General features: G+C 48.5%; 5 protein-coding genes across 5 annotated transcripts; 3 read left to right on the top strand and 2 right to left on the bottom strand.

Moving 5' to 3' along the window:
• Positions 1 to 4,661: 4,661 nt before the first annotated feature.
• Positions 4,662 to 5,091, bottom strand: F5J12DRAFT_824803 (uncharacterized protein; the record flags this gene model as incomplete). Its single annotated transcript, XM_051745448.1, has 2 exons — positions 4,662 to 4,742; positions 4,800 to 5,091. A coding segment is annotated over one exon (238 nt), but the record flags the coding sequence as incomplete, so codon positions are not given.
• A 385-nt stretch (positions 5,092 to 5,476) lies between these two features.
• F5J12DRAFT_891762 (uncharacterized protein) lies at positions 5,477 to 5,921 on the top strand (the record flags this gene model as incomplete). Its single annotated transcript, XM_051747522.1, has 2 exons — positions 5,477 to 5,500; positions 5,529 to 5,921. The coding sequence occupies 2 exons, from the start codon at positions 5,477 to 5,479 to the stop codon at positions 5,919 to 5,921; spliced, it is 417 nt and encodes a 138-aa protein (XP_051601237.1).
• A 1,111-nt stretch (positions 5,922 to 7,032) lies between these two features.
• On the bottom strand, positions 7,033 to 7,892 carry F5J12DRAFT_891761 (uncharacterized protein; the record flags this gene model as incomplete). The annotated part of the gene is made up of 6 exons (XM_051747521.1): positions 7,033 to 7,290; positions 7,353 to 7,412; positions 7,469 to 7,533; positions 7,584 to 7,680; positions 7,730 to 7,802; positions 7,867 to 7,892. 6 exons carry the CDS (start codon positions 7,890 to 7,892, stop codon positions 7,033 to 7,035), a joined length of 579 nt encoding a protein of 192 aa, XP_051601236.1.
• A 481-nt stretch (positions 7,893 to 8,373) lies between these two features.
• On the top strand, positions 8,374 to 9,285 carry F5J12DRAFT_891760 (uncharacterized protein; the record flags this gene model as incomplete). The annotated part of the gene is made up of 1 exon (XM_051747520.1): positions 8,374 to 9,285. One exon carries the CDS (start codon positions 8,374 to 8,376, stop codon positions 9,283 to 9,285), a length of 912 nt encoding a protein of 303 aa, XP_051601235.1.
• Positions 9,286 to 13,485: 4,200 nt separating this feature from the next.
• F5J12DRAFT_694545 (uncharacterized protein) lies at positions 13,486 to 13,998 on the top strand (the record flags this gene model as incomplete). Its single annotated transcript, XM_051740417.1, has 2 exons — positions 13,486 to 13,586; positions 13,647 to 13,998. Coding segments are annotated over 2 exons (453 nt in total), but the record flags the coding sequence as incomplete, so codon positions are not given.
• Between the last annotated feature and the right edge of the window lie 204 nt (positions 13,999 to 14,202).

Below are 14,202 nucleotides of genomic sequence, written 5' to 3'. Positions count from 1 at the left end.
AAGAAGTTGTGTTAGCCACAAGTGTGCTACGGGCTTCAGAAACCTGGCACAACTTTTCCTTGACTAAGACCTGTGATATGACTGTTTTGACAGATAGCTTGTTGTCTGATGACATGAGGATTGTTTGTAGGGTTTGAATAGGAGGGTAGCAGGGAGATTACCATGGCTATGGCTACTAGAGATTTGTTGAGTGGTTGGCTGAGTGACTTAATCACTTGTGCTTTCTGCTGCATGGAGATGAGCTGACTTTGCATAGAGGTTTCATCTGTTAGAGTTCCATGAAAGAGCTTGCCAATTACATAGGCTATTGTCTGTTTTCCATGTCCTTCATATTGCTTGCAAAGTCACTTCCAGATCTCATATGCTGTTGAGGCATAGAGTACTCCACTGAGAGGTTCATCCTTCAGTGAGTGTAATTTGGGCACATGCTTCTTGGTCCTTTTCTTCCCAGTCTGCATGACCATCAGGGTCATTTTTTGGGTCAGGAGCAGTTGTAAAGTTTCCATTGACAACTTCCTTGAGGCCACAGATGTTGAGTACCATCCAAACTCTGTATTTCCAGGTGTGGAAGTTAGAGCCATCATTTTCTAGTGATGGAACATCATAGAGTCAACAGGAGGGGTTTTTAGACCTGGTAGAGGCCAAGGAGAGTGTTTGCAAGGATGACTTTGGCTGTGAGGGACCTAGTGACAAGGCAGAGGGTGGTGCAGAAGTAGAGCTACTCATTTCTGTAGATGCTTGAGACTTGTAAGTAGGGGTCATAGGTCAAAAAGCTGTATAACTAGAGTGCTTTGAGCTTGGGGCTCAGAACCTTTTGTGGGTAGGGTGAGAGCAGAAGGCTACTCAAGTTAGCCTAGACACAAGACTGTGTAGGTAGTGAGTAAAAAAAAAAGGTATACTGTAGTGGTGAAAAGACACTGTACCTCAGACTTGAAATGACAAAGTCTGAGGTGTAAGGTAAGACAAAGTGTAAGCTAAGTACCTAACATATTACCTAATCAACTCAGAGTAAACAGGATGGCACACTGTTTGCACACTGTGCACCAACATGAAGTATACTCAGTTGTGTGCAAGCAGTGACAATGTCTTAATATTCACCTATATGAAGTATACTCAGTTGTGTGTGAGTAGTGACAACGTCTGAGGTGACAAATCTACTGTGTGAGACTAAATACTGTAGGTATTACAATACTGAAACCTGTGAATGTTGAATCCACAATTTACATGACAAGGGTGGTCTGTTTGAGACATGCTACATTATTTGTAAGTGATAAGAAAACACACACATAAATGCGAAACACTGTAAACACAATAAGTATAAGGGCATAAAAGTTAATTGCATGCTCAATAGTAATGTGGAGTATAAAAAGCCTTAAAACAGAAAGTAATTCTCATGTCTGGGAGTGGACACATTTGGAAAAGGACTACATATGACTTGCCAAATCTAACACTCTGCATTCCATGGCCAGTGATAGGAAGACTATTGCTCTGCCAACCCTTAACCCCAGCTTGCAGGAACCTTTGGTAGTCCCCTCCCACCAGTTCTCTGTCATGTTTACCTGCAATGTCTCCACAGTTCCAATTGTTTTCTTTGGTCACCAGTGCTGCTCTCTCCCCAGATCCCTGCTCAAGATACTTAGGCACTGTTCACCCTGCAAATGCAAAGTCCAAGTTTTCGACTTCAGCTTCAGTTAAGAGGGTCACATGATGTGAACTATCACATGCATCCACCTGAGGTATGCAACCATTGTCACCCAGTTACTGCAATCATCTGCAGGATCAACCTGCTCATTGCACTTGCATGGCCTTACAATCAATCCTCTAGACCTGCAAAACCCCCTGCCTCCCCCCAGGACTCACAAGAAAGCTGCAGTATGGACAACATAGGAGGAAGGTGCATTACTGGATTTCTTGGCCTCTCATCTTTCACAGGCCAGCAATGGGAACTTTAAGAAGGCTATGTGGAATGCTGCAGCAGCCCACATGGCTCATAATTATCCACTGGGTCCAGATAACAGTGATAAGACAGCTGAATTGTGTGAGCAGAAGTTCAAGGTGGCAAGTTGTCATATCATTCTTCTTTTTTTGCCTTGCTAACAATTATCCAGCTTAAAAAAGCCTACAATGCCATCACCAATCTTAAATTGGTGGCCTCTGGCTTTGCTTATGATGATGAGCACAGTGCAATGGTCTTGCTGGACAATGCCAATCTTTGGGATCAGTATGTAAAGGTAATGTAGTTTTTTTCTTGTCAGATCATCCACTAACATCTAGTCAGGTGCACAAAGACATGAAGCCACTTTGCAATTCCAGGTTCCCCCACTTCACCAGTGTAGAGCTCCATCTCCCCTTGCATGGCCAAGGTTGGTTTATCTACTGGCCACATGCCACTACCACACCTTCTACAACCACAACCTCTGCCTTAAATACTCCTGCCTCTACTGCACCCCCCACTGCTTCAACTATTCCTACCCCCCCTCCCTCCCTTTCCCTCCTTGACATGATGCACACTCTCAATGCTCACTGTCACAAGGACACACAGTCCATGGATCCAAACTTCATCCCCCCTTCTGCACCATCAAGTTTTTTGTTGCATGTGTCAGCCAGGTTGTCATCATCATCAGCCATCACCAGCATCAGTCATGGAAAAAGGAAAGCCAAGTCCATTGTGATGTCCAAAGGTGGATTGAAGCACTCTCAGCCCCTGTCAGCCAAAGTGCATGCTGAAGAAGATCACAGTTCATTCATCGCTGCCATCACCTCCAGGCTCAATAACTTCATGCATGTGATTGCTGCCCCATTGCCCCTGCCACCCATTACCAATCCCCTCATCAATGCTGCCATGGACTACATCAACAACATGCCACAGCTCTTGACAGATGACTGGATTGACACTGGCAACTACTTCCTGAAGCAGATTTGGGTGCAGCATCAGCTGATGAAGTACCAGGATGGGCAGAGATAGGTGTTTGTTTGTTTTTTTTTACAATATACAAATGTACCCCCCCCCCCCCTTTATACAAATATGTACATAATAAAATGTACATGACTATGACTAGCTTCCTTTTGACAATGGAAGTTATTTTTCTACATGAGTGTGAAACAATTGTAAGAACATATATTTGTACACCATGAAATCTGAATGTTCAGGCTCAGAGAAGGCCCCTAATTGTAAGCTGGTGCTGATAGTCAATCCACATCTCCTCTGCAATGTTGTCATGCCTATTATCAGCCCTTCTCCTCTCTGCAGCATCTGCTGGTCCATCACCAAGGCTTCCAATACCATCACCCTCTCCTATGTCCATGGCAAGTTCAGGGTCAAAGAACTCTTCTGGATCATAGCACCATATGAAATTGTGGAGGGCACAGAGAGCAGCAGGTACTTGAGTTTGGGTGTGGATGCTATATTCAGGGGGAATTTGAAGAATCCTCCACCTGTGTTTTATAACACCAAATATCTGTTCAATGGCATTTCTAAGTCCAGCATGGTGAAGGTTGAATAACTCCTCTCGGTTTTGAGGTCTATAAAGTAGAAGTTACAGGTACACTGAGCAGGATGGAATAGCAACTTACCTTAATCCAGCCTGGTGCCATTCCTTCAGATGGTAACAAACACCTCAATAGGAACCAGAAGTGCATCACAGGTCCCAAACCCTGCATCTGCAAGAAGGTACCTCCTAGGTGGCATGTGCAAGTCATTCCTGTGTGCATCATGCCACATGGTTGCATCTGCAGTTGACCCATCAAAGCCAGTGAGGGCATATGTGAAGAAGAAGTCAAAATCACAGATGAAGAGACAGTTTTGAGATAGGTAGCCCTTCTGGTTCCTCATGTAAGGCTGGTCCTCAGCAGCAGTGAATGCTTGAATATGAGTGCCATCAACTGCACCAATACAATCCTGGAAAAATCAGAAGCATGGGTCACTAGTAATCATAGTTGATATGGGAGTGTTGTTGGTGGGGAATTGCACTTGGGATGCATAGAATTGTCCCCCAGAAAAGAAAGCCAACATTGCTTTGAAATATCTAAAAAATTGAGAAAAATATCAGACAGTCCAATGAACTCCCTACCTAGTGATGGTCCCTGGTGAGTGTTGGGACCTCTCAGCAACATTCCAGGATGACAACCCAGTAACACAGGTGTAGAGGAATATCCCAAGTTGTTCCTCCACAGAAATTCCATTGTGAGAAGGCACAAAACCATGATGGGTGAGCACCTACATCAGGTGATCAAAAACCCCATGGCTGACACCAAGGCAAGTCTGTATCCTGTCTGGATGACCATTCAGGAGCTCTAGCATCCACCCCTCACCAGTCAGGATTGAGGTATGGTAGGGGATTGGTTCTGAGTCAGAATGAAAAAGGAGGTCATAGAGGCATAGGCACCTGGATCATCACTGCTACTACAAGTGCAGCAAGACAGTAACAACAATGGTGCTGGAGCTGCTGTGCTTCAAGATCCATAGCAGAGTTGTTTGATCTGTTATCACAATGTCATCTATTGAACTACAAGTTGTGTGGTTGTCTTATATAATCATCACATGACTAAAACAGAAGCCCGAAACTTGGACTTCGCGTTCGCGCGGGCGTGCACAGCTTATATAATCATCACGTGACTACATTTCCGAAGTCGAAGTCGAAGTTTTCGACTTCGACTTTGGAGGGTGAACGGCGCCTTACCTTCCCACTCTACATCTTCACGCATCGTGAAACCGTCTCAATCATCCTCTGAGCTTAGCCGAGGTACTTCCTGCTCCTTTGTATCAACCTCGGCATAACAGGAAATGCGACTTTTAACAGTCGCATGAACTGTCCATGCGCCGGGCATTCACCACATCTGTGCTCGGCATCCACTCAGTCCACGCTACGCCGTAATGAATAAACCCAACTAAGGATAGCAGTACTGTTGTTGTGGTATGAACAGGGTTTGCTGCTGTAAATTCTCGGACCGCAAAAATCAACTGCAGTTCTACGATTTTGGTGATAAGTGTTATTTGGGCTTCTTGTCGGGTCTTGCCATCTGATTGCGTTCTCTTCCACTGACGATGTCAGCAGACGCGGTACGATCAGCGACAAGATCATTCTTGCCATGTATCGCTTCCTATTGACCCCATACCCCTCTACCCCCAGCGCTCCTTTCCTCACGGGTCGGTGGACAGACAGGCGTACGGTCAGCCGAGGATGGCTGGTTTCTTCTCAAACCAGCCCTCCCTCCCTAGGGAACTGGGCATTTTATTAGCTCGTTCGTGATGGCGTATCGCCAGCCATTGACGTCGCAACCATGGCTGCGTCATGATTGAAATCGTTACTGCTTTGGATCCTGAAATTCCTAGGGGTGCCGTCGCCTGGAAATCACCTCGTACACCGCTTATCGGAACTGATGCTGGCACCAGCCAACGGAACAACGACCACGATCGTCCTCGACAATTTCGCATATGGATTCCATGCGATGTCATGACCACGCCCAATAATATCCAATGAAGCCTACCTCCACATTCCCGGTTTGTTCTGCTCACGCGCCTGCTCGAGGCACTCGAACATCCCTGGGTGGCACTTGCCGAAGCAGAAGTACGCATCATAGGCGGGAGCGTCCTTATCATACATAAAGGTAACTGGGTACGTGCAGGTACGGCTGCGTGGACACCAGAAGGCGTCTCTGTATTGAACGACGGGCTTGCTGCTTCCGACGAATTTGGCTTGAGTCGGAAGAAGGACGTGCCCTTGTACGAAGAGGATGAACATGAGGATAAGATCACTGTCGAACTAGACGAACACGGCCCTCTGGACGGCGTTGTCACAACGAGTCCTGTCGTCGAGTGCTTTGAAGAAAACGATGACGAAGACGAGGCTGAGGAGGATGACTCTCACCTGTTCGCACTCTTCTTGATAGACTTTGCACATACACGACTCGCGCCTGGATAGGGACCTGACTCGGGCATTCTGCTTGGTATGGCCACGCTCATCCAACTCATTTGCGAGCGGCAGGGTGCTGTTCAGGCATTGGATGGTGAAGTGTATATGTAAAGAAAGCTTGCTGTCACGCATAAGTGCAAAACGCCGTTGCCATGGTACAACTGCATCCAGTGGATGCGGCGTTGAGCCGTACCTTATACCTCGTGGAAGGATACTTTCTAAAGAGTCTTAGCCATCGTATGGAGATGGTTGTGCATACTCAGACTATTACACCGAATCACCAGAAGCTCGAAATATACAACAAGTCAGTATGGAACTGTCCTTAGTGGCCAGTCCTGGCACGATCGTCTAGCCTATTATGAGCTAGTAAGTGGAACAAAAAAACAAATACGGAGACAAGTCTGTCCAAAAAGCACCGACATGAGATAATAGTCTGATCCATGGCAAGTCTGTATGTCCCCTGAAACGCCAATATTATCCAGTCTGAGCAGTTCAACTACCAGCGGTCAGCCTGATGCTCCCATTGCTAACATCCGCACGTACTCGACGTGTCCACGCACCCGGAACGCGTCCCATCACCCACACCAACAATGGCAGGTTCGAACTCACCTCGAATCACCGACAACCACCACGATACCCTCCCTTGCCTTCGCAACCGCCTGTGCGATTGCTTCTGTCCATGCACGTGCATCGCTGACGTTCGAAGCATGTAGTACCAGGATATCCCTGCACCGTGGATAGGCACGGCGAACGCGGATGTGAGCATCGTTAGAGCGTGTGGTTGCGTGATGGATGGATTTCGAGTTCGTGAATGGGGAGAGGCTAGGGGCCATGTCAGGCAAACAGGGATGGTAATGAAATGGTGGACTTGCCACGCTGTATAACCCTCCACCACCGCTCTCGTTGAGGAGTAAGAAAAAAATCACTCCATAGTACCCGTAGCATACGCTCTCACTTTGCTGTCGTCGGTGTGCCTTCTTCTTTGAGGAGTTTTCAGGGAGCGAGATAGTGAATCGGAAGTGGAAGCTCAAGACGACTGAACAGGGGAAAACACAGGGGAGATGTCAGGATATCTCATGTCGTCTGTGATGGAACTAAAAGGAACGAGAAAACACGATACTTATTGCTCCTTGCCTATCCTTAGCTGGTTGCTCACCTCACCAAACCCCGCCCGACTCTCCTGATCTCGTATCGTCTCATTCACCTCTTCCAATATATGCACCGCGCACGCCAGCTTGTGCCCTATTGACACCCGTTCCGCATGTGCTGTGGGAAGAGACGACGTCAATTGCAGTGCCGAAGACAGGTCGGGCGTTGGTGCAGGTGGGTCAGAATATTGCAGAACTTGTCGGATGAGCAGATGATACCGAGTTAGGCACTGCACTATGAATCAGTCATCGTCAGCAAATCGTTTGTCCACGGGAAGATAAATGAACGTACTTGGTGCCAGAAGGTAACTAGATAAGTAGAGATTCCTGGCCGAGGGTTCTCCCAGAGGCACTAGGAACGACTAGCGGTTAGGGACAGGCAGAGTAGCAAGAAACAAATGACCGTACCCGTAGTTGAGCGGCCAACTCTTGGTTGGTATCCCTGAGCGATTGCAACACTTTCCCAGCATTGGCTTGATGTCAGTCAACGCGCTCGCCTTGTCATCTGGCACGAAACAGATACACTCGCATCGAGGCAAGTGTGTTTCTAACAGGTTTCCTACTCGGTCTACATAGAGTCCGAGTTCACGCTGCCGCTCCTCCAGAATAAACAGGAATGCCTGGAAGAGGTGGGGTGAGTTGGGAGTCAGTCATGTCCAAAGAACGCACCGTGTTCGTAAGGATATCTGCGATATTTGGAAATATGACCGAAGTCGAATCTTCGCCGAGCATATCCATCAGACTCGAGTAGAAGAGCCCTCAATGTCAACGTCAAAGTCGACGATTGAGGTAGAATCTAGACTTACCTTTGCAGATCTTTCACATAGTCCATCTCCGTTGAGATGAGTTTGAATATCGCTTCCTGTCGTTTCCTTTCTACTGCTGGTATCCCTTGGAACGCAGCCCCGTTGACCAGACGAGCCCCATGATGGCATTCCAAACGCCAAACGCCTCTCGTGTGTTGTCGAGGTGTGTGGTTTTCCAGGGACAAGACGCCGAGGTGTGAGTTGGAATGGAATCTCACGCCAGAGATCGAACAACGTGAAGCCTTCCGATAACTTCGAGGACGACGTGGAGATTGACCTGCTCCTGAGAGACTCGTTGCAAGCGTTGCATCCGCGGACAGTCCACCGGTCCACGTTCATGCAGGGTGGGATCTTTTACGACGCAATTGTACACTAACCAAGTACCCTACAGTAGTCCAGCACCCGTTGCAACTTCGAGGCCATGATCAACAACCTGTCGTCCCTCCTACGACCCCCATCCAAAGCGAAAGCCTCCACACTAGAAGCAACGCATGCGCTGTTCGTAAGATGACGCGCCAATCTTCAGAACCTGAACCTGACCGCAACGCAGAGAAAATGCTCTTGCAGAATATCTACGACCTGTACGTGCTACTAAGAGCAGGAGGCCTGCCATTGCAGCCGTCGATACTGACCGAGTACACAAGAAAATTAGACCTCGATACCCAGATCCAATCAACCAAACCACATTCTACACGCCAGGCTCAGATCCAGATTGCACGCATACGCGACAGTGCAGACACCATACCAAGGATTATGAGAGCCAGGATATGCTTAGCAGCGGTGATGGAAGTATTGCACAACTCCCCAGGTGTGCCACATTTTATTCGTGCTCCTTTTTTCACACTGTGTGCCGATCCCCTTTTCGCCTACAGCTTCCCCAAAGCTACCTTTCCCGTCACTTCCGACAAACCCCTGTCGACACCCAAAAAGAACTCCCCAACTCCCGGGGTTACCGGCCTTCCTACTGCGAGACCTGTCGATGAGATCCTGCCCGTACATAGAATCAATGCTCTAACTCCAGAAGCTACCAACCTGGCTATGACAGCACTACACGAGACAGTTATCTCTCCCATACCGGCACCTACGCATATACCCACTCAACCCCATTCCGGTACGCCTTCGTCGTCTTTCCCACCGCAACAGCTTCCCCAGGTCTCGTCCGACGACATCGAGGATGACGAACAGGAGGAACTTGAAGTGGCTGACATCATGATCTCCATCGCCGACTCGGACTCGGAATCAACCACTTCTAAGTCGCGTAATAGCACAAATGTGAACTCGAATTCAATACCAACGCGGCACCTCGAACGAGAGCACGTGAAAACCGTATACTCACCTATGCGGCGTAGCACGAAGCGGAATATTGATGGGAATCAGGAGGCCACAGGTGAGGGGAATAGGGAAGAAGACGGTGAGTGATGTAGAGCCGCTACTGCATCTATGACATCAGAGGACATGTGTGCAATTAGCAGGGTAAAATGATTATTGGACAAAAGTATGGGTATGAACTAATTTATGACAGTATGACAGCAGATATACCCAACATCTAAATACATTTTGAACCATCATTCACTGGGTGGAATGGAAACATTTGCACCATTCTTTGCCATGAACCATCTGACTTAAATCCAACTCTATGGAACAGCCTCTGGGAATGACTGCTTTGGTCCCCATTGAGTGAAATGGTCTCCTAAGTGTTGGGGGGATCCAAAGTAGTAGTTGTTCCTTTGGGCCTTTGATCCAGCCATCATCATGCAGCTTGACTGATGCACCCAGCACAGCATTCTGTTGCATGAACCCATCAACAAGTAGATTACTATTAAGCAGAGCATGTGAAGGGTCAAATGAAAAGCAAATGGGATATCCCATGACACCTGCACTGCTTGTTAAATGAAACAAGAACAAATAGAAGGTGGAGGTACATACCATCTGCAGGAGGGAATGGATGAAGTATGCCAGAAGGGTGGGATGCAACCATTGTGAACATTGCATTCTCCCAGACCCTCACAGTATTGTCCCAAGAGCCTGAGGCAATTCTCTTCACATCAGGGGAGAATGCAACTGAAAAGACTCCATCTGTATGGCCCTCAAGAGGGCTGCCAATCTGCACACCTCCCTCAACATCCCAGACCCTCACAGTGTTGTCCCAAGAGCCTGAGACAATCCTCTTCCCACCAGGGGAGAATGCAACTGAGATAACTTCATATGCATGGCCTTGTAGTAGCTGCTGTTCAACTGGCCACCCTTTCAAACCCCCTATAGCAACTCTAGCCAGCCTTGAGAATTCTGGCAAGAGCATCATTGATAGCAATGCATTGGAAGGAATAAATGGCAATGCAGAAGCATACAGGTGTGGAGTGCTATGCACTATCACACTGCCAAAATTCCGAATCAACTTGATTCCATCTTCTACCAATGCCAATACATCCTTGAAGCCATCTTGTCCCTTCATTGTTGTGTCAGATGTCATCAAACACCATACAACAAGTACTCACCCATAGCCATGTTGCAACAGTACCAAGAGCATCCACACCCTTTCCAGCCATCCCCAGAAGACTTAATACCTCCAGCCAGAACAGAATCTTTTCACTTCCAACAACAGCCTTCACCAACCCTGCAAGTTCCAAGTCAAATGCCATCTTCCACAGATGCAGGGCCCAGAATCGACTGGAGTAGGATAGACCGTGTGGAATCTTCTCCTCAACTTTCTTCGACAGACCAGGAACTTCAGCATTGGCAAGATAGGAGCTTTCTAATTCACAGATGTTGAATTGACGCTCATCACGGAGAATCTGCAATGTGGCAAAGGCCAGGTCTTTTCCGTCAGATGTGTCAATGAAATAGACACCACTCCGTGAACGATCCATCAGGAAGTCATAGAAAGATGCATGAAGCGGCCGCACAGCGGAGACACGGTCCACAATGCCACCCAACACTGGAGACATGAACTCGAGGATGAGAAAAATGTCATAGTGGTCCTGCTTGTTTGGGAATTTTTTACGCATCAAATTCAAGGCCGCCATAGGAAGAGGTTCAAGCGTCATCACGACTTGCCGCATCACGGAGCGATATCGTTCCAGGCCTTTCCCAGAGGAGCGTTCTTCCTTCTTCCGACTCGAGCGCCATCAGATCCTCGTAGCGTTCTTTCCAAGTTTCTCCAACTCTACCTGGCCTGATGAACTCACAAGCCAGACGAGCTCACTCGAACAGACCACTGGATTTTTTGACGACATTCTGGATTTCTGTTGCTTCAATGGTGGGAAGACCGTCCAGTTCCTTCGAAACATACAGCCGGATGTCATGTTCCACCAACTCCTGACGAATGTCGTCCAATGAGATTGCCTTCACATGTGGAACGTCCCTCATAACACGTGCGATGTCCGCCAATGGTCTGGACGTCAAAAGGATCCGGAAATTCGCTGGCAGATGCACAGCTTCTGACGATTTCAGCAGGCTTAGGATCTCCTTCCTCGATTTCTCCGGCCCACTTTCATCCAACGCATCGATTATCATGACCACATTCCCAACTATCTCGCCATTAATCTTCGATAGTGGCTCCAAGATGAATCGTTTCCACTGCTGTGCCACATCGCACGTCGTCTTGAGTGCGTGGTTATTTGACACCACATCCGACAGTGCGCGTCGAAATGCCGGATCACGATCTGCCAGATCACGCGCGATAGTAGTCAGAATCTTTTCCTCCCGTCGCTCAGCCTGCCTGTCACGAGCGAAGCAGAAACAGGCACCAGGAGCTCCCACATCCTCGATCCATGATGCGATTGTACGGGCAATGGCAGACTTTCCTCTTCCGGCCTGCCCGTGGAGCCACAAGATACGAGGGACGTTGACGTCACATGTGGTAATCCAGTCGGTGATGTCCTTCAAAATTTCCGTCCTGGTACCGTCCTGGCATTTCTTGGTCGTATTCAGGCCTGCGCCCATGGCGTAAGCCATGCCTTCGAGGTTCAGGTCTTCAAGAACGCGGTACATGTTGATCTGGATGTCCCGTATCGCGCGATCCCGATATTGTTGCATCAAGTCACCCAGATTCTTGATGTGGCCACGGGCGACGGTCTGCGGGTCGGAAACAAAGCTGTCCCCGATTCTTACCACTGACAACGTATCGCGTCAGCACACTGAAGCAGATCAGAGGACCATGAACATAGGACCTACAGATGTTCTTCTTTTTGCAATATTTTACGACGAACAGCGCTGCGGCACTCATCTCCTGTGAAATCTTCCGTAACGTCTCTTTCATGCTATCCACATTCTCAATGGTATCCTTTTCCATAAGAAATTCATAGAGATCCTTGACGGTATTGAGGAGGCCGAACACTTCGTTGTCCAGATTTGCTTGGTTGATGAGCAACTAATGAGAACTATATGAGCGAGAGATTCATGAGAGAGAAGGGGGAAGTACTTGAGAAGCAGCGGTGAGAATCCCTAGTGCAAACTGGACATAAGGGTGGATCTGTGCGCTTACATCAGAGCATGCAGGCCACAGAAGCTCAAAGGCAGTACATTCGATAGAGCGGTAACAAAGGAGTTGAACACTTTGAGAGACTGGAGAATCGCCTCGATACTTTGAATCGTCGTCATCGCAGTATCGGCCTGCCCGATAAGACCAACAGCTGTTTGCAATGCCTGGGGAATGGGCTTCATCTCAACCATTGCCTGTTGTGCAACATTGACTTGGCTGCCAATTCTGGTGTCGGTTGTCTCTGTAGCGGGAGGCTCTGATCGAGTCTGGTTCGACCGATGGAAGAGGTGGCCCATCCTGGAGAACAGCTTTCGAGGGGTATCCGCCGATGGTCCAGGGATCGAAGGCGGGTCGGCAGAGGGGCGAGACGCCCCTTGTGACTGTTCGGGCAGAGGTCAATAAATACCATCGCGTGCAAGGTATAAAATGCGTACCGAGGGAATGTTAGGTGCAGTCGAACTGGGTCTTTCGGAGCTAAACAGCCGATGTTTCTTCAACTGCTTGCGAGCCATTGAGAAATCCGTAGTTTGTGTAAGGTTTGTAGGTTGGAGTCGAGGTTGAGGGGTGTAAATCAAGTAGTTTCCGACCGAAGTATCGCAGTCGAGCGCTTGAGCGCCGACATGCTGTGGACACGTTGCAGGTGGCACTGCTGGAGGCTTGGCGCACGAGCCAGATGCATTCACAGTCACGCTATCTTTCATGTGGAATAAGAAAAATGACTCCTTCATGCTCGTGTTGAAGAGAACATCAATGCCTAGTCTACGAACGCTTTCGCTATGCAGTGGGAGCTGTAGCACCTCGCAGAATCAGATCATAACTCGTGGACGAAGGCTTCAGTGCGTTGATCAAGTGTTCGGTTCAGCAGTAAAGATTCAATTGTAGCTGAGGATTGGCTCGTGCATGTCACATATTACTCCTCAAAGACAAGGATTTCGTTTCGCTATCACTAGAGTAACGCCAGTGGTGAGGACGCTCGACGTCAGTCCAGCTATTCATAAGGTGACCACGAGCATCGAATTCGACAGCTTCGATTTCAGGCTTGTCAGCCTTCTTGGCTTGTTCTCTGATTTCGATCTCGTCCATCAACGACAAGATCATCGTCACCTTGTGATACCCCCCATCGATCCTACACCCTTCCACCAACCGCGCCGCTTTCACCACAGGTCGGTAGACACGCAGGAGTACAGACAACAGAGGATGGCTCGTTACTCCTCAAGCCAGTCCTTTCTAGGGAGCTGGGGTGATTGAAAGCGTTACCACCATGGATCCCAAAATTCCTAGGGCTGCTGTCGCTCGGAAGCAATCTCGTAGATAACTTACCGGAAGCGACAGCCGCACATAGCCTACCCGCCTTCGGATCCCCCAATGGAACAACAACCACGATCGTCCTCGAAAATCTCACGTATGGGTTCCACATACCATGCATTCCCGATGTCAAATTGAGAACCGTACTCTATAATGGGGATGTTCCCCAAGCAAAAAAGGAGCGTACGATTCGCACTTCTGCGAACACGATCAGTCTCAGCACTGCCATACGTTCTACGGGCTTCCAGGTATACCCCCTTGTTGATGTCCAGGAACTGAGTGCTCATTCAAACGTGCTTACTCCCAGGAAATATGGTGAAGCAGTCAAGCCAGAACATCTCCCAGATAGGACGTCTGTTCAGACTCTCCTTAGCATACACACGACTCACTCCTGGACAGGGACCTGACCTGGGCGTGCCACTTGGTATAGAGACGCTTATCCGACTCATTCGCGAGCAGCGGGGCGTTGTTCAGGCGTTGGTCGAAGAAGGCTTCCATACTGACAGCACTGGTCGTCACACATAGATGCGATATGCCATGCCATGGTATAC

Source organism: Pisolithus orientalis (genome assembly GCF_024613125.1).
Source record: "Pisolithus orientalis strain OTSU chromosome Unknown F5J12scaffold_10, whole genome shotgun sequence".
NCBI lineage: Eukaryota > Fungi > Basidiomycota > Agaricomycetes > Boletales > Pisolithaceae > Pisolithus > Pisolithus orientalis.
The sequence above is the reverse complement of the archived record's forward strand: the minus strand, read 5'-3'. Positions and strand labels throughout refer to the sequence as shown.